The 17,809-nt window shown below is 41.0% G+C and overlaps 1 protein-coding gene across 2 annotated transcripts in view; it reads left to right on the top strand.

Annotated features, from left to right (window-relative positions):
• The first annotated feature begins 4,770 nt into the window (after window positions 1-4,770).
• The window catches only part of Rrm2b (ribonucleotide reductase regulatory TP53 inducible subunit M2B), a 31,719-nt gene continuing 18,680 nt past the window's right edge, over window positions 4,771-17,809 (top strand). The window contains exons 1-2 of one of the 2 annotated variants that reach the window (NM_001130543.1): window positions 4,895-5,073; window positions 12,648-12,803. In NM_001130543.1, the coding sequence (NP_001124015.1) occupies window positions 5,026-5,073; window positions 12,648-12,803 (204 nt within the window). In that variant the 5' untranslated portion in view covers window positions 4,895-5,025. Of the gene's footprint in view, window positions 5,074-12,647; window positions 12,804-17,809 lie in introns of both variants that reach the window. The other variant, XM_039078801.2, reaches the window with a different exon arrangement.

Below are 17,809 nucleotides of genomic sequence, written 5' to 3'. Positions count from 1 at the left end.
GTGGTGAGTAAATAAAAATGAGGCACAATTGTAGGCACTGAGCAAGTCCAAGAGTGAAAGCACAGGTGTGGAGTGTGAACACTAGATTCCTGAAGTAGCAAAACTTCGAACCAGGAAGGTGATAAACATTCAGAAATGCAGCACCGGAGCTGGTCTGTGTAGAAACGTTTGGTAACACTAGATTGGTCTAAATTATTTGGACATTGAGTGTCAGAGGCACATGTCATAGTTTGGCTAAAACAGTCTGTATACTCTAAGAAGGCAAGAGTGCATGCTTAATTTTAAAAGGTAAATGGTATAGGGGTGGGGAATGTAGAACATGAATACATGATTTAGCATGTGTGAAACCTTTTTGAGTACACCCACAGCTGTGTCTTAAAAGGTCTGTAATCTGGATTACATAGATTGTCCACGGACAATTTTTTGGAGTTGGTTCTCCTTATGCGAGTTCGGGGATCAAACTTAAACCACCATCTTGATCACCCAACATTTTTAGATTAATGAATTACAATGACTAATGTGGACTATGCCCACTTTGTACTGTGTTTGTCCTGGATGTGCCAGTACCTAAAATGTTTCTGTGGGAAAATGTTCTTCATACCGTTCTTGAAACTTGAAGCAGTCAATCTGTATTACTGGTTGCTGATTCATTTGAGTTAATGAAGTTGAAGATGTCACAGCTACAACAGCTAATAAAATAAAATAAAAAGGTTGGGCCACACTTGTAGACTGAGGAATACTCAGCTGGCCAGTTTAGAACCAAGAATTCATTGCCAAAGGCATTGCTGATTCCCTAGTTGCCCATGTTTTTAAACCTGTAGTTTAATATCATTTACTTATTAATGTCACTGATGAACGCATTTTAAAATGATGTTCCTTTTTTTCTTTAAAAAAACAAAGATATATTCTTATTCTATCCATACAGGTGCATGTGTGTTTATACTGCATGTATGCAGTGCCCATGGAGCACAGAAGAGAGCGTTGAGTCCCTTGGAACTAGTTACAGAAAGTTGTTACCCTCCATGTGGGATCTGGAAATTGAACCTAGAACCTAAAGGTGCTCCTTAACAGCCGAGTCATCTCTCCAACCCTAGGATGATGCTGTTAACAAGTATTAACTTGTTCTTACTTGAATTCCCAATGCCTTAAGTGAAGCTTGCACTATTCTGCACATAACCTATTCTAATTGGCTGTAATCTCTACATTTCCAAATATGCAACCCTCCTCTCCATTGGAGGTCTTTCTGAATAGTAAGTATGGCTTGTGAAATATAACTCCATATATTCCCATGGTTTAAAAGCAAGAGTTTGGTGTTTGCCAGTTTTCTGCAAGGATTTTATTTTAATTGAGAGGAGAGACTCAAGGCTCATTGCTCCCACAAGGCTACTCAGGTAATTGTTTTCACAGGGGACTCCTTCCCCCATATTGAATTTTCCCCTGAATTCCTTTTCTAGGTTAAGTAACTGTAGCTAGTTATCTGAACAGGCAGTAGATCTTTGCACTGTCTTCATTGTGCTGGTTTTGTAGACTTGAGTTGTCCAGATTTGCATCTGTCTAGATTTCAAAAGGAAAGCCTAGGAATCTAGATAAGGAACCAAGTCATGTGTATTTGTGTGCTCTTCTAGACCGGGTGCCACTTCTGTGAAACAGTAAATACACGTTTCTATTCGCAGTGATTTCGGAAGAGTCTAATAAAGAAGTCAAGACTTAAGAGTGATCATTTAAGAGGCTTGCACCATTTAGTTAAGGAATGAAGTATTGTGAGTTTGTCAGTGAGATTGACTGGATTAGTAGGCAGCCAACCGTTATAACACATAACACATCACTGGAAACAATACAGCACTGGAAATGCTCATTGAAGATAAAATTGATGTGTTCCTAAGCAGATAGGAAGTATTTAGTAAAACAACACTGCTATTACCTGAGGAAACAAGATTTTCCCTTGAATGGTTTCCTCCTCTTTGTCCCTTTTCTGTTCCATGTTTTCTCTTCTCTTCTCTTCTCTTCTCTTCTCTTCTCTTCTCTTCTCTTCTCTTCTCTTCTCTTCTGCTCTCCTCTCCTCCTCCTTCTCTTCTTCTTCCTCTCTCTCTCTCTCTCTCTCTCTCTCTCTCTCTCTCTCTCTCTCTCTCTCTCTCTCTCTCTCTCCTCAATGCCTAACATTGTGCTTGTCTGGTACTTGTGGTTTCTGATATTAAAATTGAGTTTTCTTCCCTTGGAACATATTTTCTTTCTCACTGATTGCTCTTACAGCAAAGATCACCCGTTTACTACATGGATGTTTGCTGCCACTCCCCAGAAAGTCACATTGCACTTCGTAGTTCTATGGGCTGAAGTATCAAGATCAAGTTAGAAGGGAAACAAACTATTAGTGCAACTGGCAAAAGGAGTGATTTCGGCCTTGTCTATTTCTGAAATCAAAATGGCATTTGTCTCTGACCACTGCTTATAGCTTTGTCTTTGGTTGCTTTTGTACTTCAGTATCTCAGGAGCTGAGAATTGATGGAAAATAGAAAGTTGATTTGTCTTGGTCTCTTGGGCTACTATACATCAGCACCAAGGACAGAGATCCCTACTGCTCCACATATGAGCATTCCCTTTGGGGTGATTAACTGCTCTTGCAGAAGATACAAGTTCGGTTTCCAAGTACCCTGTACCTCCAGCTCCAAAACATCCACTACCATTTTCTGAACCTCACAGGCACCTACACACCCTCCCTCCTCGCAGAGACATAGTGTGCATATACTTTAAAAGTATTTAAACAATGGTCTTCTTTATTGTAGGCCCAAAGATGTTCTTGCAGGTACTAGAGGGGAAGTGCTGCCCAGTGTCCATACTCAGCTGAGTGTAGGGTTAGGGGATACTGTCTGTCCTGTGAAAAGACCATGTGGGACTCTGCAAACTGAAGAGACTTCAATTGAACAGTGAAAGTTGTAAGAAGTCAAAACAAATGGAGCATCAGGAAAGCACTGAAGGAATGGTTCTCCATGTCTGCCCTGAGAAGGGAGGATCATTGGCGATGCCTCATATTCCTTACTTGAAGTAGATTGTGGAATTCTGTGCCATGCTAAGCATTCATTTTCTTCCAACATAACAGATTTCAGGGAGTATTATGCAGGCTGTTTTATCTGCATCTGAATGCTCTCTCTTCTATGTCTTCCTACAGAATTACTCTTCAAATGCTTTGAGACATTGTTTGATGACTTTAAAATCTTTTGTGAGAATGACTTTCCTCCAAATGTAATATATAAAAAGTTTTCACTCAGAATTTGATCATACTGCTCTAAGAAAGAAAGGGTAACTCTCCACTTCAGGATAGGCTTTAGAGCTCAAAGCAAAATTTCTATCCTACTTTATATTTCAGAGGCTAACCACAAAGCAGATGGCGGACGTTGGAGTCATAGCAGGGCTCTCTGTAGAACCTACTGAAAATCTTACTTCTTTTTCACATTTTTGGTTTTGGTTTGTTTTTGAGATTATCCAAGCTGACCTTGGTTTCATGATCCTCCTGTCCCTGCCCCAACCCCCTGTCCCTATCCAAAATGCTGGGATCAGAGGTGTTTACTACCTTTCACCTTATTTTTATTTAATTTGTTTATCTTATTTCCGTTTGTAGGTAGGGGTAGTGCTAGGGATTGAACCCATGCTCCATCACAAAGCTACAGTCTATCCTGTTTACTATATTTGGATATTTTTTCTGTTCATATCTTTTTTTTTTTTTTTTGGTTCTTTTTTTTCGGAGCTGGGGACCGAACCCAGGGCCTTGCGCTTCCTAGGTAAGCGCTCTACCACTGAGCTAAATCCCCAGCCCTGTTCATATCCTGAAAAGCTTTTCAACCAAGATTAATCGCCACCATCTTTGTTCACTGTCTTTGGGCCTTACAATACAGACGTGTCGTCTCTCTTTACCACTTTAACCTTTGCCTTGAAAAGACACATAGCAAGGATATTGGAGTCTACTGTATTTTGGCTGCTTAACCTTGGTTATCTATCTTCAGGTTCAGTTTTTTAATCTGGAACATGAAGAAATTTGCAGTACCGACTATAGGAAGATGTCTCAAAGATTAATTTGCCTAAAAGGCTTAGCAGTATAGAACCCAGGCTGTGAAAGTTCAATTAAATATTACTCAGTTGCTTAAATAGTTTCACAAAGATTTCCCTGAATTTAGCTAATGTTCCTTTTCATTCTCAAGCTCCATTTACGCACACACTTTTCCCCCTCCAGTTTCTCCTTTTGGTCGCTGAAATATCAGAGTTTCTTTCTCCTTGGAGTTTTTAACAGTGTCGCCCTCCCACCCGGCTCTCCACATCCTATCCAGTGGGCAGCTCTACAGCCACTCTGATAGTCTGAGTGAACCTACCGTGTCACTGGGACACCACGAGGGCTAGGGAATGTACCAGCATGCCTGGCTCAAGTAAGGCAGACTGCAAGTTCCAAGCTCCAGAATGACAGATGACAGGCAGGGCGAGGGCGTGGAAGTTGGGGGAGCAAGAGTGGGCAGGGTCACCGAAGAACAGGCTTGAAGTGCTCTGGTACTGAGGACTGGACTTGGGCTGTTGTCTCCAGAGTGAGGCCCTGCTCAGGCAAGAGAAGCTGGCCTGCTGAGGAAGCAGATCTCTAAGGCGAGGGGCGGGGTGGTGCCGGCTGAGGTAGGCGGATCTCTGAGGCGCGGGGTGGGGCCGGCTGGGGTAGGCGGATCTCTGAAGCGCGGGGTGGAGTCCGCTGAGGAAGGCGGGTCTCTGAGGCGCGGAGCGGAGCCGGCTGGGGTAGGCGGATCTCTGGGGCGCGGGGCGGAGCCCGCAGGAAAGGCGGATCTTTGAGGCGCCGGGAATAGCGTGCCTGGGCGGAGCCGCTGCAGGAAGAGCCCTTCGAATGGGTTGGCTAGAACCCAGGACCGGTGCAGCTGGGCGGGCCCGGAGCAGGAGGAGGTTCACACAGTGCAGACTTGTTGGCTACCTCGGTATTACTCGGATTTGCCCTGCCGCTCTCAGTTCCTCAGCTCGGGTGGCTCTGGCAGAGTCTGCGCGATGGGCGACCCGGAAAGGCCGGAAGCGGCCAGGCCGGAGGAGGGTGAGGTAAATGTCGCAGTAGCTTCATCCTCCACCCCAGGGTCACGCCCGGATTTTAGGTTGCGAGTTGTGGGAACCTGCAAGTCAGTTGCAGGTCTGCTGTAGAGTGGTATTTTATTCGTCGCCAGCAGAAACACTATGCAGGCCGGAAGGAAGCGCCCTCACCGCAGGCTAGTGTTGGGGGAGTCGGGAAAGCTGGCCCTCGGGAAGGGCGAGCAAGACGCTGTGCTGCTCTGCTCAGGGCTGGCCGAGGACAGCGCTCTGAGGTCCTGGTTCAGGAAGGCTCCGTGTCCCCTTGTTCTCCAACCTCTGCTCTCCAGTCTTTTCTTGGAACCCTGGCGGGTGAAAGAGGGCTGTGACGGGTGTACCCAAGAGAGGCTTACCACCGTGTGCAGTTGAGGAACTCGTGTGGAGATTGACATAGGTGGATGAAGGGAGGAGACGTATGGTGGAGAGAGGGCGAGAAAGCCTTACAGCGAAAAAGTTAGACTGGGAGACCAGTTTTGCTCACACCGAATTTCTAACTGAATCTTCCGGGTGTCTGTTTCTTCATTTCAGCAGTGGGAGTGTTGCTTCCTTCACAAAGAATGAAATGCTTGGGGTTGGGGATTTAGCTCAGTGGTAGAGCGCCTGCCTAATAAGCGCAAGGCCGTGGGTTCGGTCCCCAGCTCCGAAAAAAAAAAAAGAAAGAATGAAGTGCTTTATGCAAAGTGCCATGGTGCTCAATAAATCTAAAATTAACCTGCTCATCCTCTTTGCTTCTGTGCTAGTAGAAAGAAGAATGTAATAACAGCAAATAAATATTAAATTATAGGGCTTTATAGTGATGTAAGTTGTTACTGAACAATTTCCAATACCCCACTTTGGGGACAAATATTCTAAACTATCTAGAATATGACTAGTACTTTTTTGTATGTTAGCCTGTTTCTCTGCATAGTGTCTTGAAGCTAATACTGTGGCAAGTTGGAAGGGTCATAAAAGTCTCAGCCCACATAATTCATGCTTAAACTGGTCATTTCTAAGTAAAGATGGAGATTCTAAGTTGATTTTTTTTTTATTCTGTAAGCATTTAAGAATAAACTGTGACTATCCCTTAATGCTTCCCCTGGAAACAAAGATAACTTAGTACCTGTTTCTCCATTCAGATGATTTCCAAACTCCTCTGGTTTGTCAATGACATCAGGAGTCATTCTAGCCTAACACCTGAAAGTTAACTTTTTTTTATTATTCTTGATTCATAAAGACAGAGGAGTTTTAAACCTAGAATAAATTTTAGCGAGTACTTTTAATGAATCCAAGAGTTTTTAAGATACAGGGGTATCTTAAGCACTTTGTTTTTCTGGATATGATAGGATAGGGTGGGCTATTTATATCAGAACCATCTGGAGTAATTAATAAAACCTAAATTACCAAGCCCACAACCTGCATTTGTAGCAAGCACTTCAGGTGATCTTAGCACAGCTGACTTAAGGGCCATCTTAAAGGGGAGTAGATAAGGTTTATTAGTCTCCTTCTATGTAGATTTCACATGTGAATCTACAGAGAACAGGGTCCACAGCATTTACTAATTCCTCAAAATTCACAAGATTAGTAAACTTAGGCCAGAATGATGATCCTAAGACTCATTACTAGAAACGGGTTCAACTCTCCAAGTTGTTGCTTCTTGTCCAGTGCTCCACCAGCTTTTTCAGATTTGTTGATTGATACAAGACTGAAATGGTACTTAAAAAAAAATATATATATACACACATATATATACACATATACACACACACACACACACACACACACACACACACACACACACACACACATATATATATATATACTGCAGCCACATGCAAATAAGTGGAAAAGACACAATAGGCAACCACACTGGAGGCACGGAGAATGCCAGTCTAGATTAGACCACTGTAGGTGCTTACTGGGGAATCATAAGCTAGATTTTTGTTTCAGCAACACTCCATACCAGATGACCAGAATCTAAGACGAAACTAAAAGCACAACTTTGGAAAAGATGGTGGATTCTTGCTAAGGATTACTTATCCAGCTTTACCTCAGGTTCTCATCACCTCACCTTTATGCAGCTATAACTTAGTTGTCTCTCTGCTTTCAGTCTTCCCTGCCATCCAGTTTTGTTTACCATTGCCAAGTGTATTTTTCATTAACTTGGTGATTTGTTGTTACTTCCTTATACTAATTCTAAGATCTCAATTCCCATTAAAAAAAAAAAAAAAGGTCCTCTAGAAAAGTCTTATAAAAGCCCAGGTATTTTTCATATTTTAATGCTTTCATGTTCTCAATATCATTTCTGAAATTCATTTAGCATACATTAGCAAAATCTTGTTTTTTTTTCTAATTCTTCATATATATGGAATATCTTTCTAACAGTTGCCACCTTTATTCATGGTGATTTCCACTCAGAAACTCTTCCTGATTTTCCATCCATAGGAATCATTTTATAATGTATCCTACAATGAATGTCAGCAGGTAGAAACTAAGAGCAAGGAGAGTTAGAATAAGAGCTTTTGTATGCTACCACATCTTTGAAAATAATTTTTTTGCCCACAAAATTAATTTCCTACCCTCTTAGACTGATTGACATTCAAAGTCTGGATCCTTTATAGAATTTCTCTCATTGAGGCTTTAGCTAAATCAGGTCATCTCTGTTTTTGTTTGTTCTACATCCTTTCCAGTCTGTCTCCCCTGTCTTCCCTACTATCTGCTCTTTATAGGTTAGCATTCTCTTCCTTATCCCCTTGTCTCTCTGTCTGTCTCCCTTCCTTTCTTTCCTTCCATCCTTCTTCCCCTCCCCTCCCCTTCCCTCCCTTTCCCTCCCCTCCCCTCCCCTCCCCTTCCCTCCCCTTCCCTCCCCTCAGCCTGGACATCCCAGGCTACCCTTCAGAGTTACTATGTAGCAGAAGATGACCTAGAACTTCATCAATCTTCTGGGCCTAGTTTATGTGGCACTGGGGATAGAACACAGGGTTTGGTGCATGGTAGGCAGGCACTCTTCAGCAAACAGTCTTCCAAATGAGCTACATTTCAAGCTCTAAAGGTTGGTGTTCTTTAACATCCTCCAAGGCTGTGTTCTCAGTTGTCTTCCTGTTCCCTATAGGTTCTCTCAAGATAGTCCATTTCCTTGACAATTATTAATAGGGTTCCCATCACTCTTGTGCTACAGTGTTATATTTTCATCTGCCTACTAGAAACATTGAACCCGATTTTGTTATATTTATTGACAAATTTCACTTTATAGATTGTTGAAAGTGTGCTATGGCAAAAACACAGATGGACATGTTTGTGTCCTTCTACAGTGTCAGAGTTTATTGAATGATAATAAATTCACAAGGTACAGCAGTTTCAGTGGCAGCAATTTGCCAGTTAACCCTGCCTTCTTTGGTGATCTGACTGAGGAAAAGGTACATTCTTTTGCTTCAATCTTACTTATTAGTATTAACTCTCATATAATATATTGCAAGCAAACGTTTCTCTATGTATGCGCTTTACAGAATGAATATAAGTTAAGTGACTATGACAGAGTTTCAGAAGAGGCCTGAGAGAAATGCAAATAGAGTGTGTATTGATAAAATAATGAACTCAGAATCCGCCATATTGAAGAAACTGTTGTTGTAGAGATCAGGCTGCAGGAGAGTCATGATTGAAGCTGAAGATGTAGTTGGCTATAGAGGCAAGGAGGACAGAACTGTTTTAGAACAAGAATTAGTGGCTTCTGGTCCAGATGGGTGGAGGCCAATCAAGTAGGCCATGTCAACAGAAGGGACCAAGCTGAGCTCAAGCCCCAGAGAAAATCGAGAGTTTTCTGCTTGTCGGTCCTTCACACAGGCACTCGCACACACACAAACATATTCGTGCACGCATATGCAGTGTGCACACCAAGTATCAGATGACAGGAAGGTATGGAGCCATTATCATCACAATGCTAGGAAAATACAACTTTATGAAGTTCATTTGAGAGATTTATACTCCTTTAATCTGTTCTGTCTGATTAGTTCTTGAGCCTGGGTTTCCTGATATGATTTTAGTACATGTACCCTTATGGCCTCAATTCACTGATAACTGTCTGAGAGGTACCCTTCTACTACCAGGAGTAAGTCATTTGCCACTGTACCACGTGGGTAGCACTAGACAGATGGTGATTTTTACTTGTCCACCTAGGAGGACTGTCTTCCTCCATCCATGAAACTGAGTCAAAGGCTGCCTGTAAAATGGAATGTCTCTCTGGGCACAGCCTAAACAAGCCACTTTCCTATGGAGTAACTTAGACTGAGGGAGCTTTCTCTCGACAATAGATTGTTTGTATTAACAGCTTTGTGTTAGTGGTGATTCAAGTTTTGTTAAACTAGTTTGAGAAGGAACAGGTTTTTGAATATTCAGCTATTTCCCACATACTGAGGATATTCTATGTTTCTGTTATTTCTTGTAAAAAATCTTGCAGTTGCAAAGGTTGAATATTTTTAGCAAGAACTAATTGTTTTATTTTTAAAAACTTATTTGTGCGTGCGTGTGTGTGTGTGTGTGTGTGTAGTATGTATGTATGTATGTATGTATGTATGTATGTATCAGGAGCAGAATATATGTGTGCATTTGGGTGGGTGCACATATCCCATTGGGCAAGAAATGGAAAACATACTAATTTAATTTTTTTCTTTCCAGTTCATTTCAGATCTGCTTTATTTCTACAAGTGATCATGAAATGCATATCCAATAATGTTACTTGTCAGATTAAAAATCTTCACTGACGGGGCTGGGGATTTAGCTCAGTGGTAGAGTGCTTGCCTAGCAAGTGCAAGGCCCTGGGTTCTGTCCCCAGCTCTGAAAAATAGAAAAGGAAAAAAAAAATCTTCACTGACTTCCAAAACTTTACATTTAGAAGTTAAATGGCCTGCTCCAACGTTTTTTAAAACTTAATTTCCATTTAGTATGCAGCATACCCAAGCTGACTTCAGATAAAAGTTAGCCAAAGAGTAATATTTTAGAATCCAAAGGTTAATTTGTCTTTTTTTCCCCCTTAAAACGATGACAGTGAAATTTTTTTGTGTGTAGCAAAGCATTGTTTCAGAGTGGTTGTAGGAAAATAGATACGGCAAAATTTATATTTACACTCAAGGCCCTTTCCATGGTTTCCATGGGCATTAATACCTGAGCCCATTTTTCAAATAAAATCATAATTATAATACCAATTGATAAACTCACTTTTGTCTAGTAGAATAATATTAAGTTTCTATTTGTAAAATTATAAAGTTATTCAAAGGAATTGGGAGACTTGACAAATTTGTTTTGAATTCAGATATAAATGGAGGGTAAAGATTTATATCTGACTTAGCCAACAATTTCTTTGTGTATTATCCTTTTCTTTTTTTCAAGACAAAGTTTCTCTGTGATCCCTGGCTAGCCTAGAACTAACTCTGTAGATCAGACTAGCTTTGAACTCAGATCCACTAGCTTCTACCTCTTGAATACTGGGCTAATACCTGACATTAGAAGTTCTCTTAATCATCTTGCTACTAATCAGACAACCGTGTGAAATACATGTAGGCTGTGATCCCTTTAGGGATTGGTTAAATGACCTGTCACAGGGCTTACCTAAGACTATCATAAAACATAGATATTTACATTATAATTCATAACGCTAGCAAAATTAAAGTTATAAAGTAACAAAGAAAATAATTTTATGGTTGGGGGTCACTATATCATGAGAAACTGTATTAAAGGGTCACAGCATTAGGAAGGTTGAGAACCACTGTTCTAAAATATGGCTTCTTACCACAGGTCTACTAAGTGTATCCTGAAGAGCCTTACCTGAACCTCTTCAAATTGTATTAACATCTGCATTATGAAATATGTCAACTCTGACTGAGTTCAAAGGTTTATGTTAGTTAACTCCCTTCATATGGCAAAATATTTAGTAATACTTTCTGATGTAACTTCTTTTAATCCTTCATAAATTAATGTCATTGGCATTCATGAATACTACTATGCCCATATTATTATGTTGCACTTTTATCAGGGTAGAATGGAAAGACAGTATATACACATGTAACTTACATTCCAATTTAAAGGTACTAGTCTCCAAAAGGTTCCCAGATTCTGAGACTGACTAGTTTTTTCTTAGGTTGTAAAAACTCTAAGGTTCAGATGCTTGGTTCCAAAAGGTTACTACTTGTGTTTTCCTTCCCAACTATCAGAATGCCCTGTCTACAAATAGAACAATGGTAGAGATTTCAATCTTGAACAGATACCTCAATAATATAGTACATTACACATGGAAAATGCAGAACAGTAATAAAAGACAAGAAATTTATTTCCAGAAAATTAAAAGAGCTATATGGGCCACATAGATTTAAAACACCTGTTGATTGAGTTCGAGAGATAGTCTTTGTGGTAAAGTACCTGCTGTGTTAAGTATGAGGACCTCAGTTCAAATTCCCAATAGTCCAGTACACACACACATACACACACACACGAGAGAGAGAGAGAGAGAGAGAGAGAGAGAGAGAGAGAGAGAGAGAGCTCTGCCCTTTTATTTTGTGCTCAGGTTTAGCTAATGTCTGTCTGTGTCTCTCCCCATCTCCTCAGAGTCTCACTGTAGTCCAGACTGGCCTCAGCTTAGCAATCTTCCCTGCTTCAACCAACTCCTGAGTGTTGGTATTACAGGCATGTGCCAGTATGTCTTGCTAAGACTTACTCTATTTGTCATTCTCTAATGCTGAGTGAAAGTTCCTTTCTGGGAGTTATAAGGAGGTACTAATGGATCAAAAATCAACTATAATAATTCCACAAACATAGGAACAACCTTTAAAAAGCCAATCAGAAGCATCTCAGTAATCAATAGTAACAAAATAATTTTAAAAGAATACAGCATTTGAAACCATGAAAAACACATTTTGTAGCAGTCTTTTCATACAAGTGTGACAACTGCTAACTTGTGAGCAAGGATGCTAATTTGTCCATACAAGTAAAAACAATTTTGTACTATAAAGACTAATGTGAATGTAAATAAGAATAACTGGTATATGGGAATGTTATGGTAAAGAAAAGGAGAAACATGGTTGATAAGGAGTTTTCAGGTAAGTATTGTAGTATTTCAGTTAAGATTAGGAAAAATTAAAAATGTAGCCTGTAACAATGCCTCATTCACACCAGCATTCTAAATCAGAGTGGCACCAAAGGGACATTTTGTTTGTAAACTTAGATATGGTCTCACTGTTATAATTTGTTGGTTTAGCTTGTATTACTCTTAGAGTAGCAATGATCACAATAATTTTTATGCCTGCTATGTATCTGGTATAGCTTAGAGGATTTTTAATAATCAGAACAATCTTATTCAGTATGTTATAGCAGCAGAAAGTGAGGCTTAGAGAAATTAAGCTACTTCCTATAATCATGAAACTAGCTGTCTATGGTCGCCCACTACTCAGATAACTGAAAGCATTTTATACATCATAGTGCTTCCCCACCCTGTGATACCTCCTGAACTTTCCCCAGACATCTATTTAAGCTTGAGTCAGAGAGAAATTTCCATGTAATAATAGCATTTGTGCTTTGTTTTTAAAAAGCAATTGTGTCCAGAGACAAAAGAAAACGAGGTGAGGTCAAATGAAGAGCCACTCCTCAGAAAGAGTTCCCGACGGTTTGTCATCTTTCCAATCCAGTACCCTGATATTTGGAAGATGTATAAGCAAGCACAGGCATCTTTCTGGACAGCAGAGGAGGTATGTGGCATCGCTCGGATCTCATTCGCTCCTGCCTCATAGAATAGAGAAAGATTTTTACTCATAAGTATGGCTCATAATTAATATAGATTATTAGTGCTCATCAGGAATAAATATAACTAATTCATCAACTTAAATTGAACATAATTGAATTAGTATCTGTACATAAGTTTCTTGGTACAAGAAAATGACAAGCCATTCTGTTAGATTTTTGTGTTTGTTTCTAAGGTCTTTCTGTAAGTCCACAGTCATGATCCTCTTGCCTTTACTGCTAATAAACTGTGGGCCATTTTCTTCTTTTTAAGATTTATTATTTTTTATTCTGTGTGCATGATGAGTGTTTGCCTGCATGTGCCTGTATGGCCCGTGTGTGTGCCTGGTGTCCTCAGGGAGCAGCAGAGATTGCTGGGTTCCCAGGAATTGGAGTTAGAGGTGTATGTGAGCTGTCATGTGAGTGTTGGGAATTGAACAGCCACAGCCAGTGCTCGTAACCGCTGAGCGGGCTCTGCAGCTAGCCCACAGTCTTTATTTTTTTATTTATTTTTTTATTTATTTATTTTTTTGGTTCTTTTTTTTCGGAGCTGGGGACCGAACCCAGGGCCTTGTGCTTCCTAGGCTCTACCACTGAGCTAAATCCCCAACCCCCACAGTCTTTATTTTTAAATAGGTTCTTGGTTTGCTATGACTACATGAGACCAGTGTTGCCTTTTTGCTTGTTTTTATACTCATTTAAGAGTGCATGTGTTTGTGCAATTGAACTGACATCAGCGGGCTAAGCCCTTGGCAGCAAATAGCTTTACCTGCTGAGTCATCTTGTCAGGCCTAACACCAGTTCATACATAGGGCCAGCACAATGAACAGAGTTGCAGCTATAGTTTTAAGAAATGAAGGGTGAGAAATGGGCGTGGTGGTGCACACCTTTAATCCCACATTCAGGAAGCAGAGGCCTCCTGAATCCCTGAGTTTGAGGCCAGCCTAGAATACAGAGTGAGTTCTAGGACAGCCAGGGCTACACAGGGAAACCCTGGCTCCAAAAGAAAACACCAAAAACAACAACAAAAAGCTGCTGAAAGGGTGAAAACTGTGAGGACCCTGCACTAGCTTGAGAGGTGGATCTGGCTAGACAAAGGTGCAGTCATGTAAGCAGTTTGGTCATCTTTGCAGGGCACCTTTAAGCCTGCCAGGTTGAGTTCACAGTCTAACTCTGCCTTCAGCTGAAGCAAACCTGAGGCAGCTGCCCCAGCAGGCAACTACTGATCACTTACTGGGAATGTAAGTTTTTTCCCTTCAAAGGGAGTTGAACACACTAGTCACACTAGTTAGATAATACTTGCTGGTTTAATAAGAACAATTATTTTGCAAATGATTGTGGTATAGTTTAATTAAACACACAAATAGTTATTGTCTTTATTATTTAATTATTTCTTATTCATGATAGCAACACAGCATCCTTGCTCTGTATATGAGTCAGTAAGCATCCTCATCTCTGGATAGCCGTATCTATGTGAGTAAATACCATTGGATCTGTATGCCTGTCAGTCAAGAGACCAAATCTGGGCTGGACAAAAGCACTCACTAAGCAAGCCTGATGGCCTGAGTTTGATTCGTGAGTCTACAGTGGAAGGAGTGGGCTAACTTTTGAATTTTCCTCTGATCTCTACACATGTGTTGTAGCACGCACATGATCTCTCTCACTCCACCTCTTAAACACTTCCACACCCCACACATATGTGTGCAATAAGTAAGTAGATAAACAGATGGTTTTGGAAAGAGACCATATATATCTGTGGAAATAGCACCCTGTGAAGAGTGCAGGGTCTGAGGCCAGGCTGCTTCAGTGCTAATCCTGCTTTGCCGCAGACTTGTCTGTGGAATGCACCGCTCTCTGCATTCTCATTCTAAATCAGGCTAATAGTGTGCAACATATCGAGTTGTTATGAGGATCAATGAAATAGTTACAATCATCTTTGACACTAAATAAATGTAAAATGTGACTTCCTACAAAGAATGGAGAAGTTTTAACCTAGAATTTTAAAAGACACCAATGTCTGAAATTTCTTCTACACTATTTTGGATATTTATCTACCTTTCTTATATTGTCAAAATTATTATTATGTATTATAGTTGACATATAGAGCAAAACATCCAACTGAAACAAGTACTCAGTATGATTTGCACACCTGACAAATAGGGAACTATTTGTCTGTGGTTTTTAGAAAGCTTCTGTTAGATATGGTTCAGAGAACAAGTAGAGCACACAGTTATCTTTTCATTTGTCATGTTTTAAAACGGTACCTGTGATATTTGGGTTTCTGAAAAATACATTGGAAATTAATTTCTTCTTTTTGAAACTGTAATAAATATCTCATGACCAAGACATACTAATTAAAAAAATTAAAACACAGTTGATATGGATTTTGCAGAAAGCTTGTTTTGAAAGGAAGTCAAAGATATTTTTAGTCCAAGATATTAAACAAATTATGCAAAAACAGTTAACTTTATATTCTAGTTTTAAGATCTGTGGTGGAATTTAATTACCAAATATTAGGCACTGACTCAGAAGACAAATTATATAGGCTTGGGGATTTTTTTTAAAAAATCAGTTAGACAATTCCTATAATCAGCTTTTTGTTACTATGACAAAAATACCTAAGAAAATAAAGTTATATAGTAATAGTGCCACGGGGTAGCAACCAAGACTTTATTTTAACACATGGGTCTATGGGGAACAGTGAGGATCTAAAACTGTAGGGGCAAGTCTGGAATTAATATGTAGATGATAAAATTGAGGATGAGCTCAAATAAAACTGCACAAGAGATTTTGTGTTTCTAGAAGAGAATATAACCACAGTTATATAACAGCATTTTAAAGCCCAGTGTTTAAAGAAGCAAGTTTAATATTTAGGACTAGACATTGCAGTATTAAATACTGTCAGGAATCCCCCTCATCCTGCTGTATCTCCAGAACTTACCACCTGCATGTATTGAGTGCTCAACGAACGCTTAAAAGTAGCAGGAAAAGTGTTAGAGAGATTGAGGTTTTGTTAGAATAATTAAAAGGAGAGCAAACCAGCAGAGTTTACAAAGGACAGGTACAGATTTCAAATATTTGTCATATTGTTGTTGAACATAGGTAGAGATTTTACAAGAGCTATTGTTTGGTCTTCTTCAAATTTGTTAAGTTGAGTCCTTAATCCCCAGTGTGATGGTGTTTGGAGCGGGGCACCGGAAGGTATTTGGTAATGAGGATGATGAGGATAGAGATCTCATGCATGGATTAATGCCTTTATTTCTTAAAGATTTATTTATTATATGTAAAGTACACTGTAGCTGTCTTCAGACACACCAGAAGAGGGCATTACAGATCTTTACTACAGATGGTTGTGAGCCACCATGTGGTTGCTGGGAATTGAACTCAGGACCTCTGGAAGAGCAGTCAGTGCTCTAAACCACTGAGCCATCTCTCCAGCCTCACATTCCAGCTTTTAAAAGTCCCATAGTCTTTACCAATTCAATCACTTTAAAATATCCAATCTTTCTAAGTTCTAGCCTCTTTAAAATCTCTAAAATCTCTAAAATATCCATTTTCCCTAAATATTCAAAATCTCTTTGAAAGTCCAAAGTTTCTCCAAAACTTTAAATTTTTTACAGTTAAGTCTCTTAACAGTAGCCTCTTGTTAAAAAAAAAAAAAAGTTAAGTACTTTCTTACTCCCAGAGGGAAGAAAAGTGCACAGTCACAACCAAATCAAAGCAAAATCAAAGTCTAGCAGTGTAAAAAGTTCAGTGTTGCTCCTCTGAGGTTCACTCAGTGTCTTGGGCTCCACCACAGGACTTGTGCTGCATTTCCCCTGCTGTCCCCTTTGCCACTGCAGTGTCTCCTGGCCTCCCCTGCTGTCCCCTCTGCCACACTGCAGTGTCTCCTGACCTCCCCTGCTGTCCCCTCTGCCACTGCAGTGTCTCCTGGCCTCCCCTGCTGTCCCCTCTGCCACACTGCAGTGTCTCCTGGCCTCTCCTGCTCTCCCCTCTGCCACTGCAGTGTCTCCTGGCCTCCCCTGCTGTCCCCTCTGCCACACTGCAGTGTCTCCTGGCCTCCCCTGCTGTCCCCTCTGCCCACTGCAGTGCCTCCCCTGGCCTCCCCTGCTCTCCCCTCTGCCACACTGCAGTGCCTCCTGGCCTCAGGTTGTCCCCTCTGCCACTGCAGTGTCTCCTGGCCTCCCCTGCTGTCCCCTCTGCCACACTGCAGTGTCTCCTGGCCTCCCCTGCTGTCCCCTCTGCCACACTGCAGTGTCCCCTGGCCTCAGGCTGTCCCCTCCACAGCTCCTGCTGCTCCTGGTAGTTGTCCCATGGTACTGGCATCTCCAAATTTTCGGACTTGCTGCTGTACCTGGGCGGCCTTCATTGGCATCGCCTGGCCTTTTAGGTTCTCTAGCCCTGCCACACACGGCCAGGCCTCAGCTGCTCTTCAGGACCCCTTCATGCCTTCAAAACCAGTACCATCTGGGTGACTTTTATACTCCCCAGTTTGGCAGCTTTGGTCCCAGCAGAATCACCAGGGCTCCAGACTTAGGATCCTCTGATGCCGGCATTCTTCAGAATCACTGCTAATTTCTTATCCAGCTAACCAGCATCAACTGCCTCAGGAAAACAAAGGCTTGCTTCAGTGGTGCTGGTCTCTTGGTAATCACAGCTGACTCTTCAGCTTCATCTGACCAGGAAACACACATTCCTAATTCAAAATAGCATACAGCCCTATGGTCTTTCAAGGGACTCTTAAACTTCCCTCCTAAATGTCACAAGCCAGGCCACCAATGTCTGTATCGCTCTCAACTGGGGTTTCTTCTTTCAAAATGACTGTATCGTGTGTCAAGTGGACATAAATTTAGCCCCCACACACCTGGATCTTGGATTTACAGCTTTCATAACTGTGTTGTGGGTTTTTGTTGTTGTTGTTGTTGTTGCTGTTGTTGTTGCGGTAATTACTGAAAAGTCGGTGCCTTTATCCTGC

Source organism: Rattus norvegicus, chromosome 7 (assembly GCF_036323735.1).
Source record: "Rattus norvegicus strain BN/NHsdMcwi chromosome 7, GRCr8, whole genome shotgun sequence".
NCBI classification, from domain to species: domain Eukaryota; kingdom Metazoa; phylum Chordata; class Mammalia; order Rodentia; family Muridae; genus Rattus; species Rattus norvegicus.
Note: the sequence above shows the minus strand (reverse complement) of the source record. Positions and strands in the feature narration are given on the sequence as shown.